At 34.7% G+C, this 27,877-nt stretch overlaps 1 protein-coding gene across 1 annotated transcript in view; it reads left to right on the top strand.

Moving 5' to 3' along the window:
• LOC134684418 (receptor-type tyrosine-protein phosphatase gamma-like) overlaps nucleotides 1-27,877 on the top strand; it is a 110,951-nt gene that overhangs the window by 14,446 nt on the left and 68,628 nt on the right. Inside the window, exon 2 of the mRNA XM_063543702.1 lies at nucleotides 12,185-12,424. Within this exon, the coding sequence (XP_063399772.1) occupies nucleotides 12,185-12,424 (240 nt within the window). The remainder of the gene's footprint in view (nucleotides 1-12,184; nucleotides 12,425-27,877) is intronic.

The following is a 27,877-nucleotide window of genomic DNA, read 5'->3' on the forward strand; positions in this document are numbered from 1 at the left end:
GAGTATGATTCAGTGTTAACCATGCAATAATAGTACTTAGATGTTTATCCTGACTTTGCAATTGCCCCAAGTCATCATTTGAATAACTGGTAGGCATTCCCATTATACCTATATTATTGTCTGATGTTACATTCCTTATTGACCTTATGGTTAATCCTATGATGCCAACTGGTGAAGTACAGCTGACAGATCTCGCTGTCAAAGGTACCACAAAGTCTACATCTTCTTCAAATGTTTGCCACTGGCTCCTTGCTCGAGTGCAGTACTTACAACCTCCACAAGGAAGCAAATTAAGGGGTATCTCCGAGCTGTAGTGTGAGCAAAGATCTTGGTGATTAGGTATCCTGGAAAGCCCATCTGCATTTGAATGTTTCTTACCTGGTCTATGTTGAATGTTCAGGTTATATTGTGATAACTCTTCTAGCCAGCGAGCTAACTGTCCCTCTATGTTTTTGAAGTTCATGAGCCACTTCAAACTGTTATGGTCTGTGCGTATAGTGAACTGGTTACCAAGAAGATAATGACGGTATTGTCTGGTAATGGCTACTATTGCTAGAAGTTCCTTCCGTGTAGTGCAATATTTTCTCTGAGCTGGTGTCAATACCCTACTTGCATAGCTTACCGTAACACACTTGCCGTTTTGAATTTGACTCAATTCTGCTCCGATAGTATTTTCAGAGGCATCAGTATCCAAAATGAATGGAAAGTTCGGATCAAGATATCCCAATACAGGTGGTGTAGTTAAAGCCTTCTTAATACTATTAAATGCATCTTGATGTTCTGATTCCCATTTAAACTCCTTTCCTCCTGTAAGGACATGTAAAGGTGCGGCCAGAGCAGCGTAGTGAGACACATGCTCCCTGTGGTAATTAGCAAATCCCAAAAATGATTCTAGCTCTTTCTTACTTTTTGGAACTGGCCATTTCTGTACAGTATCAATGTTCTTACGATCTATTGAGATCCCATCCTTGCTGACAATCTTGCCTAAAAATTTTACCTCTTGTTGGAACAGATTGCATTTTGATGGTTTCAACTTGAGATTATACTGCTGGAATCGCTCTAATACATGTCTCAGCTTCTGTAGGTGGTCCTCAAAACTATAACCCAAAATGATGACATCATCCAGATATGCTAAACACTCCTCCCAAGTTAAACCCTGCAATACTAACTGAACAACTCTACTAAAAGTAGCTGGCGAGTTACAGAGACCAAATGGCAGTCTGACGTGCTCGAACAAACCATACTTAGTCACAAAAGCGGTCTTATAGCGGTCTCTCTCGTCTATTTCCAACTGCCAATATCCCGCAGCCATATCCACCGTACTCATGTACTGGCTTCCACGCAAAGTATCTAGACAGGTTTCTATTTTCGCTATCGGAAATAAATCTTTTGTTGTAGCTGAGTTGAGCCCCCTATAGTCTAGACAGTACCTGATAGAGCCATCCTTTTTCCGTACTAGAACCGGACACGCCGCCCAATCAGATATTGACGACTGAATAACCCCTTTATCCAACATATCCTGTAAATGTTTTTGTTCCTCACCTTCAAACTTTAATGGAGTCCGCCTCAGACGATGTTTTACTGGAGTAGCATCTCCAGTGTGGATACGGTGTTTAATTTCCCCTTTAAATAAACCCAGATCCATATCCCCTTTCGCAAACACATCTTGAAATTGAATCAATAATTCTGCTATGTCCTTACATTCTGACAGTGCCATACCTTTAATGGTCCTTGAATACAGATCTTGTATATGTTTTGGAATAAGTTCATCTATATCTTTAATTGAATGAACTTGCTTGACAGAGACCCTGTCCGGCATGTTTTTATCAAAATCTTGTGAACTTACCTCTGCATGAGAGTGGTTCTTGTCAGCTTTAATGGATAAAATTGTATGTGCTTGTGATCCCATATTTGAGTTTTCATTCGACTCTGACCCAGTTGTCAGGCTATCAGATATTCTGTCAGCCTGGGCAACTTGATGTGTTACAAAATCATTAACTGACTTGTCAGAAAACCTGTCAAGTTCATCTACATCTGTCAAGGGTATTGCACATTCTATTTCTGTGCCAATTCCAAATTTCAACCCTCCTTTCAAAGTGACAAACTTATTGGAGCCATTGCGTACTACTGTTGAGACCTCCTGACCTATTTTCAGCACGACATTCGGTGTAAGTAAACCTTTGAGTTCATAGTTTGGTTGTATAATAATATCAGAGTTAGGTGTCCTATCAATCTCAATTTTCAATACCTTCATTGACTGCGGTGGAACAACTGTTTTCCTCCCTACCGTTACTCTGTAAACATGTGAAATTTTACCCTCCTTATCACCTAAACAAATGGCGGGTATGAGATCTTGATTTATCTGAACAGTATAATTGCCTAGATCAATTATAGCCTTGAAATGTTCCAAAAAATCAATACCTAATATTACCTTATCTGTAATCTCTGCAGCCACAAACCTCCATTTGACTTTGAGATTACCAACTGTCAAGTCAAGGTCATCTGTGTATCTGGCTTCCATTTCAGACCCTTTTCCAGCTCCTTTCAATATTATGTGCTGCTTCATCTTTACTCTTGGCCCCAACTGTTTAAGGAGTGATGTACTGATCACGGAAACCTGAGCTGCACTATCTACAACAGCTAAAACTTTTTGCCCATTAAGAGTTAAGTTTATGTACAATGTTTTTGAATCTGAATTATGTTTATACAAAAATAGTTCCTGAATTTTTGCTGTATTGTCAATGTCTTTTATTTGTAAATTGTTTACATCTGTACATATTTGGCCACCATGTTCCGAGCTGATCAAGAATTGGCCGTCTTTCTTGATCCCTGGTAGTTTAAAGTGTTGTGACTTGGTGATGGAGACCTACTTCGCATGGGCGACCCATTTCGATACATTATCCTACACGGACAATCCCTGGCAAAATGTCCTTCTTTTCCACACTGAAAACATCCAGTTCCCCTATATGGGCTTGTTGATCTTTCTGGTGTAGGAGACCTATATGTACTCCTTGACCTCTGATTTTGACCCTGATTTTGGTTAAGTATATTGAGAATCTTTTTCACAATAATTTTTGTCTCTGCAAGATCATCTTCTGTTTTCTTAATTCTTTTCTCAATACTAGCACTTACCCCTCTTTTATCATCATCTTTCTCAACAACCCTTACAGCAAATGTTTCTTCTTCCTGCTCTTGGACATCTTCTGTATCTGAAAATGTAACTCTCTTCACTTCAGACTTCTTACCACCCATGATAACTTTTTGGTTAGCTGCTGCGCTACGTACAAATTGGACTGCTTGATCCAAGGATTCTGGGTTCTTGTCCATGGCAACCAAAGCAGCTCTTTTATCTAGACAACCTCTCAAAAATGCATCAGTAGCAAGCGTCTCAGCAAACTTCTCTGGAGTGTCAGGGTAACCATCAACCGCCAACTCCTGTGCCCTCTCTGCAAAATCTCTCAAATTCTCTTCATTTTCTTGTCTCAAATCCTGTAATAATCTACGTAAAATATGGGGTAACTCCTTTTTCCCAAATTTCTCATTAAATTTCTGACAAAACAGTTTATAATTGGCCTGTAATGATTTAACCCTGTTACTGTAGTACTTTAAAGCCCTATCTCTTAAAAGTTCTATTAATTTGAACAATCTTTGCTCATCACTCCATTTATATCTATCAGCTATGGTAGAGAACTGTAAAAAGTATGGTCGCCAGTCACTTTTGCCATCAAAAATAGCCAGTTTTGGAGCAGATGGACCATATTTGTCGGGAGTTGAAGGAGGTTTATAACTTACTCCTGATTTAGATTCCCTGTCAGTTATTACCTTTTGGATTCTAGCAAGAGACTCTTGCTGATCTATTTGAGATTGCATTCTCTCTGTTTTTTCATGATACCGGTCTAATTCCCTATCTTTAGTTTCTACCTTTTCTCTAAATTGATTTATCTCTAGTTTTACCTTTTGTATGTATTCATCTCGCTCTTGCTCATACTGCAACCTTTGTTGTTCCAATATGGCCAGGTTCTTCTCTCTCATCTGGTCGGCCTGTAACTGAAAACTAATTACCATTTCAGAGCGATCCTTTTCAATACTAGATATTTTATCCCTTAGTAATGCTACCTTTGATGCAAGATCTTCCCCCGGTGGCTTTACTTCTTTAAAAGTTATTAAATTATCTTTTAATAAAGATGTCCAAAGAGTACTAGAAATTTCTGTAATATCAAAGATGTTGTCTTCAGTAAGAGTACCTTTTTCTTCCCTTGCCCTTAGTATGGCATTTGCTTTAGCCTCCCCTATGCCTTTTAATGACTTCAGTTGTAAAAATGTAGCTGTGTTAATATTCAGTGGTTCTGTCATGATTGAATAAATCTATTTCTTAAAAAATGATAATACACAATGTCTTGCTATATAATTAATCAGTAACACTGACTAAATTGTTAATAGGATAAGTTTCAGTAACACTGACACTTGCCTACAGGTATCTCTTTGTCATTGACAATGACAAAGAAAAAATAATCGATCAAACTTCAGTTTCTAAAATGATTAAATAATTGTCAAATAAATAATCAGTGAAACTGACAAAGGATTATTGACAATTGTTTTAAACACTTAGAAAATTCTCCGTATATTTCGTCAATTTCGAATCTTTTCTCGTTTCAAAATTCGAAAAGAAAAATTTTGCCGCTACAAAATCATTTCCGGTATTCTCCAGGTGAGTTGAAACAAACTTCTGACACCAATATAGTATTTGCAACTAGACTGATATAATAAGTAAGGTTACTTTGAGTTATCCAAGTACGTGTATGGCAAATGGCAGATACGAGTTGAGGGTTAGACGTCTGTCTTCATCAAGCTCTCTGGTTATTCTGCAATGATCAAAGTACTCACCACAGGAAGTTGACAGTCGCACTATAAGTCAATGTCCGGTTTCGGTGATATCAGATCCGGACAAGTCGATTACAACAATAGCACCCACAATGTTTGGAAACCCAGCAAACTCGTAAAATTCAGCTTTGGTTTGGTTTAGGTTAGTAGGCCACTGAATGAACTTGTTCCTCTTTTCACAAAGGGCATCTAAAACAGAATCGACCACTCTTGAAACTGTTCTTTTGTCCAAACCTATAAAGTAGAGATGCACAACTTTAGGGTAATGGCTGCCCAATTACTTTGTAAACAAATATGGTACTGCAGTGCAGAGTATGGAAGAAACAAATACAACAATAAATGCATGTACATGTACACTATGAATTGCCACTTTAGATCCTGCATAAAGTTCTCAAATTGAAATATTATATCATTAGAAAACATGTGTAAACAGCTGAACCATTTAAAAGTATATAGTCTTACCTAATGTGTCACCTATGACCTGGAGGAAACTTCCACTGGCAAGAAATCTCAATGTCACCATTGTCTGTTGTTCTACACTGAGGGCATGATTCCGGTTTGTCTGACGTGTCAACCTGTCCCTTACTAGATCAGATAAGAATAAAATGCCTTCCCTCCCAAATCTGTAGCGTGCTCTAAGGTCTGTATCAGTGTAGTCTAGGGTAAGTTCTTCTTTGCTTCTAAAAGTTCTTTCTTTTCTTTGAATTGGTACATGAAACCAGGCTAAATCTAAGGCTGCCATCTTTAACGCTGCGTTAGGGGTTTAATCGAGGTATGTCAAGTGATTAAGTTAAACACAGATTTAACGACTGCGTTAAGCGTTAAAATTTTTGAACAACACTTAACGATTATGTTAAATTTTACAACTGGCTAACGACACTTTAACGACCTTAACGACACTTTTGAACAACCGGGCCCTGATGATAGCGTTTCTTTGTTTACATTGCATATGACGTCATAACTTAAATAACGTTACAACTGAAATTCCTAACAACAGAACCAAAATCGGAAACGTTACGGTATTTTCGTTTCTTTTTATAACAAAAGTGACGTCATATTCGGCTGATATACGTAGTAACAATAGCAAATGATACCATTTGTCGTGATGTTTTTCCAAGTAAAGTTACAATAATTAAGTAGTTATGATTATTTTTTTATATCAAATTTTCGTACTTTTCTACAAATATCTAGTTTTACCTTCCCAAAGAAACGGTCTAATATAAACACATTTTCAAACAGCAAATGATAAAATATATGAATAAAAAGAGAGTCAACTATACAGCAAACTAACAACTGTCAAGAAACGAAACAAAAATCTGGATACTCGACAACAAGATGGAGGGGGATAGGACCTTTATCGGGACTACGGGATCGGATGTTTTAAGCTCGGGATTTCGGGATCCGGTAATCCTTTTTAACTTTACTTTGTTTAAATTCGGGACCTTAGGATTTAGTTTTTTTAAGTCCGGGATTTCAGGATTGGCAAATCATATTATAATATAAAACTAATTTCCATAGTTTGCTACGTGTATGGATTTATCTGTTCTATAGAGACACTCTCTTTGGTAGCCTATGTTTTAAATTGTATTTATATTTTCACAAATCATTAAGAAAGTACGAAAATCATCAATCATGTCATCAAAATTCAATGTATCCATAGAATTAGAAACCTTACGTACCTATATGGATATGGCAAATTACACATACGTATTTTGAATGTGAAAGGCAATAACATTTTTACACAAATATAATATTCAGATTTCTGATAAGCACCAATAAATCAGTTACCCAACGACGCATACGTGTAAAATAAAGTCCATCTAGAGAAGTTAACATTTACGCTTCTAACATTGTAGGTTTTTGTATTTGACCACTCCCGAGTATGATCCGATTTGCCAAATTTTATACTTATGTACTAGGTGCGCAATTGTTTAAAAAAAAACATAATCCTGCCTGTGTTTAAAAGTTGTCAGAATGAAGAATTAAAGAGGAATGCATATGAAACAAGAATGTGTCTAAAGTACACGGATGCCCAACTCACACTTTCATTTTCTATGTTCAATGGACTGTGATATTGGGTAAAATAATCTAATTTGGCATTAAAATTAGAAAGATCATGTCATAAGCAACGTGTTTACTAAGTTTCAAGTTGATTGGACTTCAGCTTCAAAAAAAAAACTACCTTGACCAAAAACTTTAACGTGAAACTTGCACTTTCATTTTCGATGTTCAGTGGACCTTGAAATTGGGGTCAGAAGTCAAATTTGGTCTTAAAATTAGAAAGATCATATCATAAGCAACAAGAACTTCAAAAACTACCTTGACTAAAAAACTTGAACCTGAAGCGGGACAGACGGACGAACAGACGGACGGACGCACAGACCAGAAAACATAATGCCCCTCTACTAGTCTATCGTAGGTGGGGCATAAAGAAACAATAGTTGATTTGAGAAAAAAAGTCGGACTAGGTTCCATTCATAATCACGATATGACAACTGTATGAGTATACTTAGACTGAGTTTCTAGCAACATGACGGAATATTTTGATATGATAGATGCCTATGGACGAATGATCAAAACAGTAGTATGTTAAATAGACCCCGTTAACACTTGCACTAAATTGAATCGATCTTTTAAGAATATCTCTCATTTACGATCTTTTTAGAACTTGATTTTAAATTTAGTATACATTGCAATCCTAAAATAATCGGTCATTTCGTTAAAAAAAAACTCGTAGTAAATAGAATAACGGGAAGGAAATATTTGGTTCATTACATGTGCTTCTGCATTTATTAATTATCTTTTTGATTAATATGTCATAAGTCCTTTTAACAACAAAGAAATGTCAGAATAATTTTGCTTATAACGGTCATTTTGTTTGAAGATGAGGAATTTACAGAAAATAATAAGAAAAATAAATACAATTGAAAAGATAGTTTTTAAAATGTGCATCGATTAACACACGTATATTTAGCGAATACGGAACGAATAAGTTACGGTATCAGTCGAGCACTGAAACGGGTCTTGTCCGTGAGGAGCTTGTAATTTAGTAGTTGTCGTTTGTTTAAGTATTACATATTTGTTTTTCATGTATTTATTTTTTTGTTCATAAATTAAGCCGTTAGTTTCTCGTTTGAATTGTTTTTCATTTGTCATTTATGGACCTTTTAAAGCTTTATATGCATTATGAGATTTGCTAATTGTAGAAGGCCGTACGGTGACCTCTCATTCATTATAAATAGTTCCTGTGTCAATTGGTCTCTTGTGGAAATTTGTATAATTTGCTATCATATCTTTATCTTTCAGAAAAATGACGCAAAAAACGTCGTATACATTTTTTTTATCTTCATGTTTTGTCAAATCATTTGAGTATACGGATGAAACTCTGAAATCAGTTACTTATAAGAATATTTTAAACTGACCATGTGCAGATTTATTTTCTTATCTACATAAAACATTTTGAATTGTAGATCGATTTATCTAAGCGTTTAAACTAAATCAAAGATCAGGGTTGCGTTCAATATCGTAGCGGCTACATAGGGCTACGTAGATTTTTGACTATTGAACATGTAGCTAGTTCATAAGATCAAAATCTATGTAGAACTACGTAGCCGCTACGATATTGAACAGAACCCGGTTCATAAAGAATCAATCTTTTTAAAACTACATTTGGAAGTGCTATTTTTAAGTCCGATCTTTCCGAGTCATATTTGCAATATCGGCTCCTCGATCTTTATTGTTAGGGGTCTTAGATTTCTATTGATTTTAAGTTATTATCATCAAAATAAAAAGGAACAACATTCTTAACCGTAAAATTAGAATTCATGATATCGAAAGCACAGACCTGTCTGTCTTGTCTTTCAGATATACTTTGACTGAACTATGAAATGATATATAACAAATGTATTCACTATTTTAAGAAGAATTTCTGTTCAACACATAAGCACTATAAATAAGTTGAATAGAAATGTTGTTCATAGAAGCATAATCCATTCGCGTGCAGTGGCGTAGCTGGGTCATTTTAACGTGTACGCCCGAACCTTGGCGAGGGATATGAGGGATATGAGGGGTTCCAACCGCTCAATGTTAAAGCACCTGCTGATAGTGGGTTTGAAAGGGAAAGCTATCGAGAATGTGCTATGATTCCTGTCAGTAAAAAAATAATTGATAGCAACATACTTTTGAATCTAAATGGTTTATTTGTTTTGGTTAAATTTTGTAATATGTTAACTTATTCATCGTGTTAAACTGGAAATTAGCCTAATGGACATTGGTTTTGGAGAAAACGTCCAAACCAATATTACTTTTAAATAAGTTTAAAGGGTGCCGTGAGTGAGCATATAATCGACAAAAGCACCTTTTAATGAACACGGAAAAAAAATATTTCTAAGAGGAGCAATATAAAAAAATTCGGGAACACCTAGGATTTCTTCCCAAAAAAAGAAAGAAATTCATTTTGTCCATAAAATGCGGGAAAATTTTAGATAATTGCATTAAATTGATCTGAATACTCTTTTGATCATAAACAGTTTCTGTCCAACTTTCGTAAAATTTCACGAAGAGTCATTCAAAATATAAAAAAAGAAGATGTGGTATGATTGCCAATGAGGCAACTATCCACAAAAGACCAAAATGACACAAACATTAACAACTATAGGTCACCGTGCGGCCTTCAACAATGAGCAAAGCCCATACCGCATAGTCAGCTATAAAAGGCCCCGATAAGACAATGTAAAACAATTCAAACGAGAAAACTAACTAATTCAAAAGACTTTATCCACATTCGGAACCTGAATATTGACGCCGCTTTGTCTCGCTTTTAGGACACAAATCACAGGCTCGACAAAAATACAAACAGCATATCAAATCTGAGCAGATAGAGAACTGCTTTAAATATAAGAAAAGTACGAAGAATTCATAGTAGATTCAGACTTTTACAAAAGATTCAATTAAATATATTAAATGATCTATTTGAGTAAATTTAGTCGATTTTTATTCAAAATTACAATCCATTGAAAAAAGAAGCACAAGGCTGGTGTGCTTATTCTATGTCGATTATTTGTTTTATTTTCAAAATTCAAGTGTACGCCCGGGCGTTTTGACGTAAACGTAGCTACGCGCATGGCGTGTACTTTTGTTGAACGCATTGTTTTCCAACCACCGCATTTATATTACGTGTCTGAAACTGACTGAAAACTAAGTACTATCACGTGTAAATTAAAAGTAGTTGAAAACAAACAAACAACATAACAGCAAATAACGAGAACTGTGTTGTCCGTAATTTGTAAAGGAATAACGCCCAAAACCGGCGGAACGGCTTTCGACGTTATGTTAGAATTCGCGCAATGTATTCCCGCCATTTCAAATTGTTAACCCTTTTGTAGAAATATCTCTTTTTCCATTCCGGTGACCCCATCTTTTTATTTCAGGATTTTATCTAGAAATAATCAACGCATATTCTGTTGAATACTCATCGAGAAATTGTTGGTCAATTTTTTTTAAACATCATTCTTTTTTAGTTATTTAACAATAAATAAAGGCGGGAAAATTATTATAGCAACTTATCGCTATTATTTTACCCTCAGAAATTGGTAATATTATTAAAATAGTTTGTATTAACAACTTGGTTAACAGAACAAACAAGTTTTATGGGAAACCAACTTTTAAAAAAAATATTACACTGCTATTGACAAGAGGTCCCGATTTCCAAATTCCATGAAAAAGACGGCGTTCTAAATCGAAAACGAGGTCGGTGACCCCATTTTTTTATTTGCTTATTTGGAAGCTTTTACCTAACCTAAAGTAAATATAAAATATAAAGAAGATATTATTGGTAGATCTGAATAGAAGGATTTGTCTTTAAGTCACATGACAGTCATATGGTTAGTTGTAATACTTACAGATAATTTGCATACGGTAATACGCATGCTCCTTACAGCTTTTTACCGAACAATAAATTATTAGTTAATTCTTATTTACAGAAAAAAAACAGTCTCTCAGTGGAAATTACAGACAATACTCACCAACCTCACTTCACAATGCATTAACTAAAGTATTTAACAAAACACGAATATATACAAGACCATACAAGACTTCCAATGTGCCTCATTGCGAAATGTGTACAATTTGTCCAAAAAAGATATCAAAATAATATTTTATATCTCATAGTTGTATATGTAACCATTTAATTCATTAATAATACGTTTGATCGATTCTAACACTTTGATATAAACTTTTGTATTAAATTTATAACCAATACCGGATTTGTACGACATGTAATTTTCGACTTAAGACACCTTAGATAGGTGGAAAACACAAGACGCTGGTTTTTGTCAACAAAGGTGTCACCGTTCCAATGAATTCAAATAAAAAAATCATTTAACTTAAAAGATCGAAATCTATTTGAGATACAGTTAGTTTATGCACAAGTATACTAGTGACTCTCAAAATATAAGCCATGTCTATGTTTAAATATATAAAAGAAAAATTCGTTCAATTGTGTTAGTAGGACGAAAATACAATACACGATGATACATTCATTTATTGGCGTGTCTGACGTCCGAACATTTTATACGTCACATATATTTGTCGTTCAATATATATACAAACAATTTAAAAATTTTACATGAGCAATGTTAGCATACGAAATTTCGTCATTGTGACGTCAAGTGTTCTTGTTTTTTTTTAATTTGTGACGTCATGAAAAAGGCGACCATGCCTGATGGCGTCACATGAAAAGTACACAACTTATTTCCAATCGGGAAGTATCGCGCTTTTAATATATGTATTAAAATTTAACTGTCTATAGAGTGGAGAAATATCGTTACACACTTCAATGACTTGTTGTAGTAGTGGAATCTATATTTACGTGTTTACGTAAATTAACTCGTCATCGATACCAGGATCAAACAAACCCTGTAAAAAAAGATTAAAGGTCAAAATAAAGCATGAAGTTGAAGAGCATAAATGACCCAATATTCCTAAAAGTTAAAAAAAAAAAACCAACAAAAAAAACCCCATAAAGTAGAACTTGTCGCATAACTAGTAAACAAAACAAGTAAGTGTTTTTGAAGCTGTTATGCTGAAACAGAATAAATATTTTTTTTTCCTGAGTATTTAAGATTGAGAATGGAAATAGGGAATGTGTCAAAGAGACAACAACCCGACCATATAACAGACAACACCAGAAGGGAACTAGTTAACTATCGTAACTATATTCCTTCTTAAGCCTATTTAAAGGTTTTGTTTGCTTCTGAGGTGAATACTGACATTATGTACATCATGTTAAATATACCTTTTTTAGAAAATGGAATAGTTAATTCAAAGAAACAGCTTTTCTGCCTGGTTCCAAATGGTAATCGTTGGCAGAAATTCAGTGATGTTTCAACATTTTGGGAAACAATACATAATGATGATAGATACTCTGGTGCATACTCAAATATCCTAACAATAACGAACTTCCAAATAGAAGATTCAGGACATTATAGATGCAAAATAGATAACACTAATACAACAGGAGCTAACATAGTGCTTAACCCTGAAGGTGAGTTATTTTAAAAAGTAAAAAAAAAATTCCAAATGTATTTTTAGATTTAATTGATTCTATTTATGGGAATTTATTATCATAATAGAGATAATTATTTTTACTTTTATCCATTATAAATTTTTTTATGTAGCGAATGGCACTGTATCAAATAAACATCATGAAAACACAGTAAACGTAACCCTACGTTTAATTTGGTTTGAAGGGAACAAAATGTCTGACATTGCTAATCAACTCGAATAAAAAGAATTTGTTTTAAAATTTCTTGATTATTGCATGAGACGAAAGTGTGATATTTGTACAAAATACTAGTATTAGAATTATTTACTTTCGACATGGGGTTGTTCTGGAATTCCCTTTTTTGGACAATTTAAAAAAAAAATACGGCAACCTTTCGTGCATGGGACACATAATTTGTATCATCTTGATCCCTTTTTCTTATATTTTCGTATTTTCGAGAGAGAAAAATCGACATTACGTCATCGCCCACTTATAAATGGCCTGTTCTAGACCAACTTTTATATCGTTGGGTAAAAAAATGTATATGTTTATTACGGTATTCAGAATTTCACAAAACTAAAAGTGTAACGCGGGACAAGGAATTCATATTGCAAAATAAAGGATTAATTGCGTTAAAATTAATGAAAATGGTCTGTTACATATACAAAATTGCAATAATCTGAAAGAAGAGTTTAAAAGCTTTAAAATGATATAAAACACTTTATAATATCATTGTTTATGTTTAAAAATTAACAAGATGAATGTGTCTTGTCCGTGATTTTACCAAAGGAACACCAATAGCGTGCGACGTTTTTAAATAAATAGGGAGATTAGTAAAAAAACACACTACTATTGAGATAAGGATAAGGGTTTCAGGACTACACTGCTAGTAAAGTCTCTAGCAAGTGTCGTGAAGTAAATAAGAAAATCACATATTGGATAAACACTATTTTGAGTAAACTTTGATATAAATTATATGGCATATACTGCTAGTAAAGTCTATAGCATAATTGTCATATAAGCTTAAATTTGTACAAACTGAGATTAACCTATCTTCTCTTCATAAATCTATTTGTACATTCATTTGCAAGTAAATATTTAAAAACCTTTAGATCTAAGACATACGCTCTAGCACAGGGTCAGCTAGCACACTTACCTCTTTAAATTTTATACACTTGATAACGCTCTAGCACCGGTTCAGCTAGCACACTTTCTGGTGTATTAAATATAAATACTTAAGACCAATAAAACATAAAACTTTTTAGATCTAAGGCATACGTTCTAGCACAGGGTCAGCTAGCAACCTTGCCTCTCTAAATTTTGTACGCTTGATAACGCTCTAGCATCGGGTCAGCTAGCACACTTTCTGGTGTATTAAATATAAATACTTAAAACAAATAAAACATAAAACTTTTTAGATCTAAGGCATACGTTCTAGCACAGGGTCAGCTAGCAACCTTACCTCTCTAAATTTTATACACTTGATAACGCTCTAGCACCGGGTCAGCTATCACACTTTCTGGTGTATTAAATATAAATACTTAAGACAAATAAAACATAAAACTGTTTAGATCTAAGGCATACGTTCTAGCACAGGGTCAGCTAGCAACCTTGCCTCTCTAAATTTTGTACGCTTGAGAACGCACTAGCACTGGGTCAGCTAGCACACTTTCTGGTGTATTAAATATAAATACTTAAGACAAATAAAACATAAAACTTTTTAGATCTAAGGCATACGTTCTGTATAACTTGGGCATGAAATCAATTGTCAGGTTGTAACTATTTATTCCTAACGTTTCAACCTACTAACAAACAAAAAACAAATTTTCAGTCACATAATAAACACAATAATTCAAATCAAATTAACACCATAAATGTTCCGTAAATTCACTTTCAACTTAATCAATGATTCCGATTGTCCTTTGTTATTTATATGTAAATGTTATTCAAGCGTTCCATAGTTTTTTCCATACGTTGATCTCTGTATTGATATGTAAATGTTATTCACGCGTTCCATAGTTTTTCCCAAACGATTATCATTGTAACACAAGTAATAGCTTTTCTAAAAAGCTTGCCGTATTTTAGCTGATTATATTGAGATCAGTGGTTTGTGAGTAGTTTATTTTTATTGGAATATTGCACTTCAAGCAATATGAAAAATAGCGCTTTTTTCTATTAATATGTTATTTTTGTTGTATTATTGATCCTGTGTTATAATGGAAGGAGACTTAATAAAATTGAGAATGGAAATGGGGAATGATATTATAATAATATGTATTCTGTGTTTATAATCAACTTGATAAAAATAGCATATATCATGAACATACATTTGAGGATTACTACTTGACAAAATGGACAACAACAGGAGGCAGTGGAGGATTATGAGGGGACGTAGAGGGCATATGCCCCCCCCCCCCCTTTTGCTTGTTTTTTTTTTAAATGATTAATCATACTAGACTATGTGAACTTCGTCATTTCCTTTGTACTTTATTATTTAATTTTTATGCGACAATTCTTTACTTAAGAAGATATTTTTCGCCATAATTTACTGATTGTCAAAATCTTATGATTTGCTATGGTGGAGGTGATCAGTGCTTCGAAAAACATCGCTCAGCATTTTGAAATTCAAATTACAGTAACACATTGCTTTAGCTGAGGATGACAATCATGACACCTTCAAAGCGACATAGGTTTGAGCAAGAACATATTGACTTTTATTTCACTATTCCACCAAACAAGAAGTAATACTCTATAGACTATAACACTCTCTTGAAAAAGGTTCCATTGCAATATTCTTTACCTACTTAAACATGTTTAACCCCAAACGCCATTGTCATGATTGATATGGACTATATAAAATTGCTGTTTGTTGTGAACCAAGCTTTGCATTGAAGACCAAACTACAACCTTTAATAGATTACTTTTATAAATTGTGACTTGGATAGACATGGTAGACAGTTGTCTTTGGTACTTACATGTATATGAGATCCAGTAATATCCATCTACAAGATTGAGAACACATTTGTTTGTAATAAATTTAAAACATATTTAATTCTGTAATATCTGATAATATGTATCAGTTATTTGTGATTTTTCATTTGATGTGTACCATGTGTACTGGTACTCTCTGGTAATGCCAGTATCAGCATGATTAGTTGTGATAAAAAAAAATTGGGCAGTTGTCATGTGCAGGTATACCACATGTGGATCTTCTTTCCCCTCTCATTTATAAAATTGTGCATGATATTTATCACAGAAACGCACCAGTAGTTTGGTGAATGAAACACTTGTCATATTAAATTAAAGTCAGAGGTTGAGTTAGAGGGTTTTTCTAGGGGCCTGGGCCACCCCTTTTGTAGGAAAATTTTGTTGTTTTTATAGTGAATCACTGAAGCATGACTGCAGTTGGCCCCTTCTTAGACAGTCAGTGGGTTCCGATTATGAAAATTTCTGGATCCACCACTGAAAGTTTGAGTAAAGTTAGATAACAATTTAATTTATGACAAATTATGTTGAAATATGCACAGATAATGAATGAAAAATCTAGTAAATTAAAAAATAAGCACTATTATTAAAAGCTTTCCTTGCTTATTCACAAGGACATATAATATCCTTCATGCTATTCTGATCTGAGTTTTTATTCATACATACATGTAGTCTGGTGCTGTTCCAAGTAGTCTTCTTTTTTCTGTTTCTTGAGAAGTATTTGTTTTACCTGTTCAGTCACTGTAAAGTGTTACAATTCATATTTAAATGCAACACATAAATAGTGACCAAAAAGGTATGGCTATCACATGAGAAGCTAGAAAAAAGTAAAATGTATACATTTTAAACAATTTTGTTGGACCATGAAAATGTGGTATATAGATAGATATGCATAGATAGACCATAGAACAAATAAGCCAAAAAAATCAAAGGAGATGTACATGTAAGATGAATTATGAATGAAAAAAAAAAGACAGCATTTGGTGTTAACAGATAAAATGTTTGCATTGACAATAAATATAGCCTTTGTTAGAGGTGACCCAGGTGGTCTTTCTCTAAATCAGCTATATTAAACATATTTCTGGGCCGGGTTGAAAATAAATGAAAATGACTTTGAAAAAATCTAGTAAAAATACACTAAATTTGGGAGACATCTATTAAAATGTTTGAAATAATAAGAAAGTTGACAAGAACTAAGCTTTTTCAGATAATTTACAGACTATTGGAGTCAGCCTATAAAAGACTCTTTGCCTTCTGAAATGTTTACTTATACACTGTGCTTTCCTATAATGATTTAAAATCAGTGTGATAGTTTTCATGAAGAACACTGAGGGTACAGGTACAAGATAAATGTTGTGTTACATGCATCTACCCAAATAAGTAAAATATACAAATTCTTGACTTCTAAATCCAGTGATTGATCTCCTGATTTTATCATTTACATCTCATCACTCTATGCAGATGCTGTGTGAAAAAAAAATTGACTTACCAGTATGCTTCTATCCATTGAGTTGATTTATTATTAATTATTTTGCTTTGAATACACCTTATAATATTGCTACAATATGTACATGTATATGTCCGCCATTACAAACTGTACATGTACATTACAAATATTCCATGTAAAAATTTGATGTTTTAATACAAAATATATGATGCCACAATGGAAAAGTAATTGTTGTATGACGTTAATGGTTATAGAGGGACAGATTCTCAGGTCAGCTGGGACAATAAGTGGGGGTGGGGGAGGTGGGCGACTTCTCCAATCATGCATCAGTGATTCCCTACATAATCAACCAAATAGTAATATTCATCATGAAAAAATATACTAAGTGTAATATCTGATGATGTGAATAAATTGAAATCAGACATATCAAATGAAATTTTCAGTGCTTTTGATATCTGATGAGTTAAGGTAAGCCTTTTTTGACTGATTTTTATAGTTCGTTCTTATGATGTACTGTTATACATGTACCACTGTCCAAGATTAGGGGGAGGATCGGAATCCCGCTAACATGTTTTACCCCGCCACATTATTTATGTATGTGTCTGTCCAAAGTCAGGAGACTATAATTCAGTGATTGTCATGTGTTAATGTGTTACATATTTTTTTATCAATTATTTTATATAAATAAGGCCGTTGGTTTTCTGGTTTGAATTGTTTTACATGTCATATCAGGGCCTTTTATAGCTGACTATGTTGTATAGGCTTTGATGATTGTTGAAGGCCGTACGCATACCTGCCAACTTTTGAAAATGCTCATGGTGGTTTTAGCCTGCAACAACAATTTCAAAGGTTACAATTCTTTGGGACGACTATTTTGCACATGCTTTTTTGTGGTCTAGAAAAAGTGTACGGTGACCTATAGTTGTTAATGTCTGTGTCATTTTGGTCTCTTGTAGACAGTTGTCTCATTGTCAATCATAGACATAACACATCTTCTTTTTTATAATGACTGCTAATCACCAGTGTGTCCATACTGGGACTATTATGGTCCAACAACCAGTGACGGATCCAGAAATTTTGACAAGTGCAGGCCCACCAAATTTCCCAGAAAAGGATGGCATGCCCCCCTGGCCCCCTTTAAAATCAGTCTATAGATGACAACTCTAAAGAAAAAATCATCATGAAAGAGTACATCAAAGATCATCAAACTGTCTACCCCACATGCAAACATCTTTTTGGGAGTTCGCTGTGTTACAAGTTTTTTGGGTTCAAAGGATCGTATAAATGATTGCCTTGGGGTCATTGTCAAATACAGAGCTGTGCATTGTAAAACGCTAACTTATATAATTTGCAACAGCTGACACTCTAGTATCCTATAGCGCACTGAAACCCATGCCAATAACAATACCGTGATGCTTGGTGTAGGCTTCTTTGCACATATTGCTCACCTTGTAGTTTTTGTATTCTTCTAATCAGTATCGTCGGGTTTGTTTATTTACACCAGAAATCAATGAAGCGATGAAAGTGCTGGAAACGAAATTATGCACATCTTCGGTAAATTCCGTGATATTAATATTTTCTAATCAATATGTCAAAGCAATGAATAATAAATGGTTATCAGTGTTATACATAGAGCATATGTTTTGTGTATTTACTATTTAAAATTTAAGCTTTATACGAAGAAATCTAACACAAAAGTATCTCAATCAATTAACCGTTTTAATACGCAGTGTAAAGTGTAAATTATACACATCACTGTTCTATTTTTAGAGAATAGCAATAATACATAAATGTACAGTTTCTTACCAAAATAGCAACATAATTTCAAGATTAAATCATCACATTGTCACAGGATTATATAATCTGCACCAAATTGACAGTTTGTCGTGAGTTATCATCATAACTAATCACTATAGCAAATGAACACTTTATCATAATATGAACCTATAACCAAGTATCATGATTTCACTCCGACCCCACTTACGGACGCGTGGAACATATAATGCATGCCACTCATTAATAGCCAATCCGACGTTATAATGACCTTCATTTCCCCCAGAATCATTCCGGAAACAGCCACGAAGCAGCCATTATATAGTATTTATAACCAATGAAATAACAGAAATACCGTAAACAGATTTACCAGAACCTGACGTTTAGCCTCTGACTAATCAGACCGTATCACCATGGTGATACGGTAATAATAACATCTGCGAATCATGTTCATATATAAAACAAACGTAATTTTCAGTTCATATTCATTGTTCTGTACACGAAACTGTCAAATAACTGTTCTTAATCTGTAATTCAACTTACGCATTGACATAATACACCCAAGTTATGTGTTCCGCCTTGTCATTCATTTACGGGATTGTTGATAATGGGGATAGAAACGACAGTTTTGATATTGGAATATGCTAAATTAAATTCTACAAAAACAAGATATATATCGTTCAAGCGATACATTCCCCCGGCAAATAGTAAATCCTGTAACTGTTCCTCAACTGGTAATATTACAACAAGCCTGTGTACGGAACGGCGTATGGTTTGATCCTCACATCCATTGTATGAGACTCCTTGACTGACATTTTTATATCTGAGAATCACATCTCTCACAAACCCATATCTTCCGGCATTCGCTTCGACGATCTGTGCCATTTTCCATCGTCCACGGACAATGTTTGAATCTTGCACTATCACTAAGTCCCCAACTTTTACATTCCTTTGTTTGGTATGCCATTTTTGACGAATGATTAGCGTAGGAAAAAAGTCTCGTGTCCATTTTTTCCAAAACTTTTGGACTACTTGTTGAATAAATTTCCACCTCAATCTATAATTGCTGTTCTCATTGAAGTTTCCATTGGGAACACGAATGCTTGATCTACCTAATAACAAATCATTTGGACACAAATATGATCCTTCCGTTGGGTGCGAATTTTTTGTTCCAATTGGTCTTTCATTTAACAGATTAGATACTTCAAATAACACAGTCTGTAACTCAGAAAACGTCATCACCGATGTTCCTATGGCAACCTCCAAACTCTTTTTCACAGATTTGACTAGTGATTCACTGACTCCGTTTTCCCAGGGGGCATCTGCCGATTTGGTAGTGACCCAATCCATACCTTTGCATTCACCAAACGACTTAATTGGTTCCCAGTCCCATTTGTGAACCACTTGCTGCAGTTCCTTGCCTGCTGCAACAAGTTGTGAACCTGAATCAGATATCATTTTTCTTGGATATCCTCTAAGAGTAACAAATCTTCTTAATGTCATTATAAAACTGCTTGTATCATAACCCTCTGCCAAGTCAACATATACTGCTCTGGTGGTCAAGCAGTTAAAAAGGACACCATATGCTTTACCATGTGTTCGTTTCTTCACAGTATCTTGAATCATAAATGGTCCAAACAAGTCAACCGCACAATAATAAAATGCTGGTGCAGGTTGTAGTCTCTCTATCGGTAACATACCCATCTGCTGTCCTACAATCTTTTTCTCTCGCTTCCTACAAATGATGCATCGTTTCTTTACGAGCTTAATAATCCGACGTACCCCAGGAATCCAGTATCTACTCCTTAATTTGGCCAACGTTGTATCCACCCCTGAATGATCCTCCGAATGAAAGGAAGCAACAATCAACTTGATAAACGGATGCGAATTTGGCAAGAGAATAAATTCAGTCTGATTCCAAGTGCGTTTCATCCATTCTTGCATTCTTTGTCCAACTGTTATTATGCCATCGGAATTTGTTATTACACCTAACCTTCGAAATCTCACGAATGAATCCTTCGGTAGACTCTTCTGAATATGTTTTATCCATTTCATTTCTGCTGTTTGTATATTTCCTGCTGAAATTCGGTTCGCTGCACCTTTGAATGATCTATTTTAAGCTATATCTAGAATTATGCTGGTCACGCGCAACATCTTGCTTACATTCGAAAATCGGTTTAGATCAATGTCACTTCAATCGGGTACAATGTCTCTACTCTTTTCTTCATGTTAAAATGACATCGTGATTCCAACTGCATCCGGCAACTGACTTGATTCTGAATAATCTTGCCTGATCGGCCATTGTTCAATGGGTAACCGGTTCATCCCATCCACAATTTCCTCCATCTGTCTTGCAAAATGATCTCAAAAGTAGTTTTGCGGTTAAAACAAACGGAGAAGCTAACCCTAAGGGATCATAAATGCTCGCAACTTGACTAAGAACCATTCTTCTCGTGAGTATCAACGGTATGTCATCTATTTGAATTTTTTGCAAATCTTTATCAATGTGTATTCCTCGACGTTTATTTGAAAAATTTATTTTTGCTTGAAATGTAAACATGTCATCTTTCGGTTGCCAAATCATTCCTAGAATCTTTTCCTTTGGTTCATTTGAAATATGTAATCCGTCCCATTGGTCGGATTGCTTCCCAGTAACAATCCAATGTTTAATTGTAAATCCACCCTTTGCAAGTAATTTTTCAGTGTCTTCCATTACCTTTCTTGCCTGATCATTATTGTCGACAGAGTTAATGATATCATCAACATAACTGTTTCTTACAATCATTTCGGCTGCCTCTGGATAAATATCTTTACTCATTTCCGCAGTCATTCCTAATGCAACTGTTGCAATAGTGCCACTAGGTCTGTCCCCAAAAGTGACCGTCTTTAACACAGAGTGATCCGGTTTTCTGCTTGCATCGAGATCTCTCCATAGAAACCGATGCGTATGTTGATCAGAAACTGAAAGTTTGATTGCATTATACATCTTTGAAGTGTCTCCTGCAATTCCAATTCTATTTTGTCGAAATCTCAGTAGCACCACTAACATGTCATTCAATACATTCGGACCCTTTGCCCAATAATCATTTATCACATGTCCCATGTATGTTGAAAAGGAATTGAACACAATCCTGATTGCGGTTGACTTAGAGTCGGGTTTTAGAACCTCATGATGCGGTAGATAATGAATTGGTCCTTCATAATTCCTGACCTCGTAATCTGAAAGTTTTCTGGAACGTTCCTATTAACCATATCTCTGATTTGATCATTGTATGCATTTGCATAGATTGTCCCGGTGTGTTGTAAGCGTTTCTCTGTTGATTCAAGACGATGATTTGCTGCTCCTATATTGTTAGGCAATTCTGCCGATTCTCTTATCAATGGATAAGTTACAGTCCAACGTTTTTCATCTTTGTCATAATGAAGTCCCTTTCTTATCATGTTCAGTTCTTCTGCTATAGTATAATTACCATTTCCGATCGGACATTTACCACACTTAAAGTTTCCACATTTCGGGTTGCATTGAGTTCCTAAGCTTTCAATGTTGAAAAAGTTATCCAGACTTTCCTTCAGTCCATTAAAATTTGCAATATGTATACTACCAGTATCGTATTGTTGTCCATATAAATGATGAATACGTACAAAATGATGAGACACCGTACCAACTTTAAGAAGCGTGTGACTACCTCTCAAACAGTAACCAAATTGGTTTTTCATCAGTTGAAGATTTCCTACTTGTTCTGCCTTTGTTGGTAAAAGAACACAGCAATCACTGCCTATCAATATGTCGACTTTTCCCTCAGGTCGAATCACATTCTTTTCCGTCACGCTTTTGAATAGCTTAGAAATGCCACGGATGTCCACCCTAGTCACGTCTACCGTAATTTGATCCATTCCATACGTCCTTATTTTCCATTTCTGTCCATTTAAATCAGGTAGAGAAACTATATATTCTTTACTTTGGATATAGTCAGTAGTGTTGCCGACCTTTGTCACGGACAATGTTACATCTCTTCCCTTGAGGTTCAGTCTCCTAGCAGAATCATGTGTTATAAGTGAGATGTTAGCTCCCGGATCCCATAGCGCTGTCAAATAGTTTCCATTGCTCGGAACCTTGCTTATCATTAGCAAAACGTCTTCTCTACCTTTATCTCCATTAACAATACTGATACAATTGTAAAACGTTGATCCATCGACTTGAATTCCATGTAAAGCTTTATGGTGCATCCTCCCACACATTTGTTGATTTTCATCCAGGACATCACACGGTTTCCTATTTGAACAGTATGTTGATAAGTGACCAATCTTGAGACAACTAAAATATCCTCCTTGTTTGCGAATCAAATCTATTTTAGTCTGACCATCCAATCTACTAAATGCTGTACATTTGCCAATATCATGATTATCAGTCTCAACAATTTGTACGGTTTATTCTCATAGGCATATTATTCTTCGAGTTCATTCCATCACCGTTCTGTTTATATCTATTACCATGCGACATAACATCTCATTCTGCTACCTGTGCCAATCCTTCATCTACCTGCTTCAATGTTTCTTGATTTTGCTTTACTTGTGCTTGGAGAGATTCTACGGCTGAATCTTCCTCCAATGTTGTATTGTGAACCTTTGATTTAAGTAATGTTCGACTAGCAGAACTGTCTCGTAAATCAGAATGAATATATTCCATAGCATTTTTTTCTTCTAAAAGAAAATTTAGTAATTCCGGAAATGTATGTGATCCATACTTTTGCTTCCGAAGAGCCCATACCCTCTTCTGCAATTGAGGTAAAAGTCTCTCAATTTGGCTGATCATCGTAGCTGTGTTCATTTCAAGTTCCATGTTCATTCTTTTGTGATCGAGCCAACATCTCTCGACAACATCAACTGTGGTTATAAAGCTCATATAATCACCATCAAACATTGGTTTCAGTCCTTTAATTTCACTAAGTACAGCATCAGCAAGCTTTTCTGGCTTTCCATACTTAATGTCTAACCTTTTCATCATTTCCGTAAAATCGTTGTCAACACCTTTGACAGTAAAAAGTGCTTCTCCCGTCAAACATTGTTTGAGTGTAAACGGGTCATCTTTCATGAGGAGGTTGTAGTCTTGGTTGAAGCTTGGGTAATCTCTTATATTCCCACTAAAACAGGTGCATCCAGTTTTTTCACTCTCATATTATCCTTGGTACACTTTACTTCCTCAATGGGTTTTGTGTCTTTGACCTTTGCTGCTTCAACCACTTTGCCCATCATTGACCTTGCTTCAAAAAGTTCTTGGTAAAGATGATCCATGTCTGTATTAATGTGCTCAATAATATCTTTATCTGTTTCGTCGTCAGAATCCAAAACTTCCAAGTACGAGGCATGACCTCCTTCCATCTCAGATTTAGCATCTTCAAGGTCCTTGATGATTAGTTCCAGTGATTCTTTCAATTCATTGTTGTGATGACTCTTATTGAACCGATTCAATATTCGATGAAATTTTCCCTTTGCATTGCTTCTCTTCTTTTTCAAAACGTTCTTCCCATCTCCGGGTTTGTCACCATTATTTGTAGGCATGACTTTGCGTTGAAATGTATAACTTGGGCATGAAATCAATTGTCAGGTTGTAACTATTTATTCCTAACGTTTCAACCTACAAACAAACAAAAAACAAATTTTCAGTCACATAATAAACACAATAATTCAAATCAAATTAACACCATAAATGTTCCGTAAATTCACTTTCAACTTAATCAATGATTCCGATTGTCCTTTGTAATTTATATGTAAATGTTATTCAAGCGTTCCATAGTTTTTTCCACACGTTGAAATCTGTATTGATATGTAAATGTTATTCATGCGTTCCATAGTTTTTCCCAAACGATTACCATTGTAACATAATAACATCTGCGAATCATGTTCATATATAAAACAAACGTAATTATCAGTTCATATTCATTGTTCTGTACACGAAACTGTCAAATAACTGTTCTTAATCTGTAATTCAACTTACGCATTGACATAATACACCCAAGTTATGTGTTCCGCCTTGTCATTCATTTACGGGATTGTTGATAATGGGGATAGAAACGACAGTTTTGATATTGGAATATGCTAAATTAAATTCTACAAAAACAAGATATATATCGTTCAAGCGATACACGTTCTAGCACTGGGTCAGCTAGCAACCTTGCCTCTCTAAATTTTGTACGCTTGAGAACGCTCTAGCACTGGGTCAGCTAGCACACTTTCTGGTGTATTAAATATAAATACTTAAAACAAATAAAACATAAAACTTTTTAGATCTAAGACATACGTTCTAGCACAGGGTCAGCTAGCAACCTTGCCTCTCTAAATTTTGTACGCTTAATAACGCTCTAGCACCGGGTCAGCTAGCACACTTTCTGGTGTATTAAATATAAATACTTAAAACACATAAAACATAAAACTTTTAAGATCTAAGGTATACGTTCTAGAACAGGGTCAGCTAGCAACCTTGCCTCTCTAAGTTTTGTACGCGTGATAACGCTCTAGCACAGGGTCACTATCACACTTTCTTGTGTACTAAAGTATTAAAATTCATAATACAGAATTTAAGACATTTCAAACCTTTTAGAACTTAGGCATACGCTCTAGGACAGAGTCAGCTAGCACACTTGCCTTTCTAAATTTTTTACACTTTATAACGCTCTAGCACAGGGTCAGCTAGCACACTTTCTTGTGTATTAAACTGCGAAATATTCTTATTGTGTACGTGACGTTACACAATTTAAACTCAGAAGTTAAGTACTCAGTTAAACCGTTAAGTGATATATAAATAGCCTCAAATATACCTTGTTTAATATTAGACATACGCTACTAGTAAAGTCTCTAGTACACTTGTCTCTTTGTTATATGTAATATTTGCTAGTGGTCTCATTGTTATATACCAGTGCCAGTGTATCTGAAGAAAACCCTAGTCAAATAATAAAAACACACTATTGTTATTCATATTTTTATTGATAAACTGTAGTTCTAAATAGTCCATTATATATATTGAAAGTGACCATAACATCATGCCAATAATAAAATATTGAACTTGAAAACGCATTGCCCTTTACTTTAGATTTTAACAAATCAAGCGAGACATAGAGTTTGCTTTTCCAGTCATTATTTCTCACGGTGGGTATGGTTGTCCTGCGAGAGAACGTTCTGTGCTGGTGATTCGGTCCTGACGGGTGCTGGTGATGAATGAAAAAATGTAAACAAAGACGAAAATGATGATTTTTGACGTTTTCACTCATAAAAAATTGAAGAAAACAGTAGATATTTTTTCAATTCTGTTTCTTATGGGTTCATATGTAAACCATTAAAAAGTTGACCCTCTGAACTGTTTCAGTAAGAGTAACACAAAAATGCTCATTTTTAGAAAATTTCGAACTGACAAAATAAAACAAAAATGCTCATAGAGTCCGCTTTCTATACCACAATCCACACGATAAAAAATGTTTGTGAAAAAAAAATTGCAATGTATTAAAATTTAGCATTTTCTCAATTTATTCATGTCCTGATACTGTGTTGGTGGGTCCTGTCATTGTGCTGGTGGTCCTGATACGGTGCTGGTGACTTGGGATAAGAAGTTGGTCTTATTTGAAACAAATGTTACAAATCAATAAAATTGGGTAGATAATTGTTGTTAATAGGACCTATGACTCCTATTTTAGCTCTTGTGCATCCATTTAGCTGTTTAATATGTGTTTTCAAATGATCGTAACTGAATAACATAATTACATAAAAGGGCAACATCTTTCGTCCAATATCAGATAACAATATATAGTATCTTAAATAAGAATAGTTTTATTAAGATATTAAATGCCCCTTACATTGATGCTTCAACAATGATCAAAGCCCATGCCGCATAGACATGTTTGTTAGCGCTCCGCATACCCCTCCCCACTTCCACCCAACCAACCCTCCTCATTTCCTCCTTCATTGTTACAGTGGTGTACCAACAAAACAATTTATCACATAAAATAATTACACAAAGACAAACAACGAATGCTCGCAGGTACTGAAAGCTAGTTCATAGCCGCTTTTTTAACTAATAGACAAACCATGTTCTCATTTACAAAAATCCCAATCGTGTCGATTAAAAAATTCTCAAAACTTATGTTCACATTTTAATTTTGATGAAGCAGAACTTTAAAATTGTACAGTGAATCTTGTGCACACAACAGTTATTGTCATAATTATGTTTACATAAGACTTATAAAGGAATTACGAAGGTACCAAGAAATATTTTACGGTTCAATTTAATGATCATGAATGAAGGAAATGGTACAGAAGTTTACATAGAACAAAAAGAAATTGAAAGTATTTTTTTTGGCGAAAGACTTAAACGCTTTTTTGCATTATATAGTACAGCTCTTCTATAAAAGCATGGAAAAAAAACTTTTGATTGACTTGCTTGCTATGTTTGCTTGGATGTTTTTAAACAAAAGGTAGGCGGAGTTTCAATCAACCTGGGATCTGATTGGACAAATACAAACTGACAGGAATTAAAGTTAATGTTTATAGTTCAAACGAATTCGAGTATATAGTAAACAGACTACTTGCCTGTCGTTTACAAACACCCAAACAATCATAGCAAGCAATTTAATCAATGGTTTGCTTTGCATATATTTATATAAGACCTGTAAATTCAAAAAAAAATCTTGTTGTCGTAGATGGTTAAATCCTCAACAAAATCTCAATAATTTTGTTGGAACGAATAAAGGTTTTAAATCAAATTTTCGGGGACTTTTTAGCTTCCACCCTGACGAGGCATGTTAGTTGTTCGTATGCTGCTGCACTTGACGCACGGAAACTTTCACATTTCCGATTTTTTTTCTGAAATATTTTACACAGCTCATACTTGACAGGATTGTTATCCTAGTAAAAGGTTTAACCAATGAATTGAACACAAGTTAAATTTTCCACAATACTATATACTTCATTTTTTTGTGTCAATTTGTTCAAAAGAAGTCGAAAAGAAGAATTTTTTTTTTAATATCATGATTATCTGTCGCTTAGATCTATGCTTAGCATTTATTTCAGATGACACGGACTCCTCACCCTGGTGACGCTGCTGCCTTTCATAACTTTATCCGTATTATACATATATTAATAGATAAACAAAAGGCTGCAACTAGTATTTTTGTATTTAAAATGATTCGTTGTAACGAGAATATTTGTGGAGAATGGAAACTGTGAGGGTCAAAATATTAAATTGCTTATGAATGTTGCCG

This window comes from Mytilus trossulus, chromosome 9, assembly GCF_036588685.1.
Source record: "Mytilus trossulus isolate FHL-02 chromosome 9, PNRI_Mtr1.1.1.hap1, whole genome shotgun sequence".
NCBI lineage: Eukaryota > Metazoa > Mollusca > Bivalvia > Mytilida > Mytilidae > Mytilus > Mytilus trossulus.